Source organism: Cystoisospora suis (genome assembly GCF_002600585.1).
Source record: "Cystoisospora suis strain Wien I chromosome Unknown contig_5178, whole genome shotgun sequence".
In the NCBI taxonomy this organism is placed as follows: domain Eukaryota; phylum Apicomplexa; class Conoidasida; order Eucoccidiorida; family Sarcocystidae; genus Cystoisospora; species Cystoisospora suis.
This window is the reverse complement of record NW_027157969.1, coordinates 1-1,223: the sequence shown is the minus strand read 5'-3', so window position 1 is coordinate 1,223 and position 1,223 is coordinate 1. Positions and strand designations below refer to the sequence as shown.

Here is a 1,223-nt window from a genome sequence, read left to right as displayed (position 1 = left end):
TTTTTAGTCTGAAGGTGCCGTTCCGAGGGTGATACAAGGTTCGAGCTTTCTGAACGGCACCTTCAGACTAAAAAGAAGACCACACACAACGCTTGACGAAACAAGCCCTGGCCAGGAAACAACCCCCTGAGGCGAACGGCGCAACATGCGTAACCGCAGACTTGTTATTCACTTCTAATGAGAAAAATCCGACTTTTTTGAGGTGTGGCCCAAGGGGCGATCACGTATCGTTCTCTCGCCTACCGAGCAGCTGCTGTTCCACGGCTTGCTGAGTCAGTACGAAATTGATGGGAGTCACCAGTCCGCGGACCATAGGAGGCAGCTTGGAAATGGCAGAAGCGTCGCGAGCGAAAAGGAGCAGGCGAAATGTGTCAGGGCACTCGACCAGCTCCGGGCCGACCTCAACAGTCGTCAGCCATCCCTGGGCAGCGCACATCCCCATGGGGGGGCAGGTCGGCACAGTCAGGTGTGGGTGAATGTTTGAGAACGCTTACCACGGCTGCGGTTCAATCACGCTACACGGCAACACAGGAACGGGATATCCAACGTGGACGATCAAATACCAGCCGCTTCTGGACAATCGTATGTACGTTACGTGGGTGCCTGGATCTTGGTGTGTTCTCGAGGAGAAGGTTCCCAAGTGTTCCCTCGGAAAATTCCATCTCGTAGGCAAGGCCTCGCATTGATCCCCCTTTCTGGTTGACGGTGTCCCAGGGAATCTGTCGCCTAATGACTCCCTGTAAACGTGAAGCGACCGTGGCCAGGGACGGAACCAAGGAAGGTCTTGAGCAGGCGAGGCTTGTATACTGAATCTCAGGGCCTACTTTCTTAACAGCGTCCTCTTTGCGCAGGTAGCCGAAAAGTGCCGGATGGACTGAATCAATATTCATGATGGCAACTGCCTTTCCGAGTCTCATGCTCAGAGTAAGGGAAGCTAGCATCCTCCTTGGATCCTGCGAATCGAGAACTTGCACTGCAGGTTGTGATTTTTGCTGAAGAAGCTTTAGCATTTTGCCTGCAGGGTCTACTACGAAGGGTGTTTTCAAGGCATGAAAAACAGCAACCGCGTTTTCAGTGGACGTGCGGTTGCCACCGAGCCCCTCGAATTTGTACTTGTAGATCTCCGCCTCGCTCTCGAGAAAAGTGGAGAGAGAAAAACTCTTCAGTTGTGGGTGACTCTGTAGAGAGCAACATAGTCGGGCACACTTCAGGCGTTGGTAAGA

The 1,223-nt window shown here is 53.1% G+C and overlaps 1 protein-coding gene across 1 annotated transcript; it reads right to left on the bottom strand.

Moving 5' to 3' along the window:
* Positions 1–220: 220 nt before the first annotated feature.
* CSUI_008966 (dynein heavy chain) lies at positions 221–1,178 on the bottom strand (the record flags this gene model as incomplete). The annotated part of the gene is made up of 2 exons (XM_068069085.1): positions 825–1,178; positions 221–421 (listed from the first exon to the last, which is right to left on the bottom strand). Exons 1-2 carry the CDS (start codon positions 1,008–1,010, stop codon positions 221–223), a joined length of 387 nt encoding a protein of 128 aa, XP_067918939.1. The 5' UTR covers positions 1,011–1,178.
* Positions 1,179–1,223: the final 45 nt, after the last annotated feature.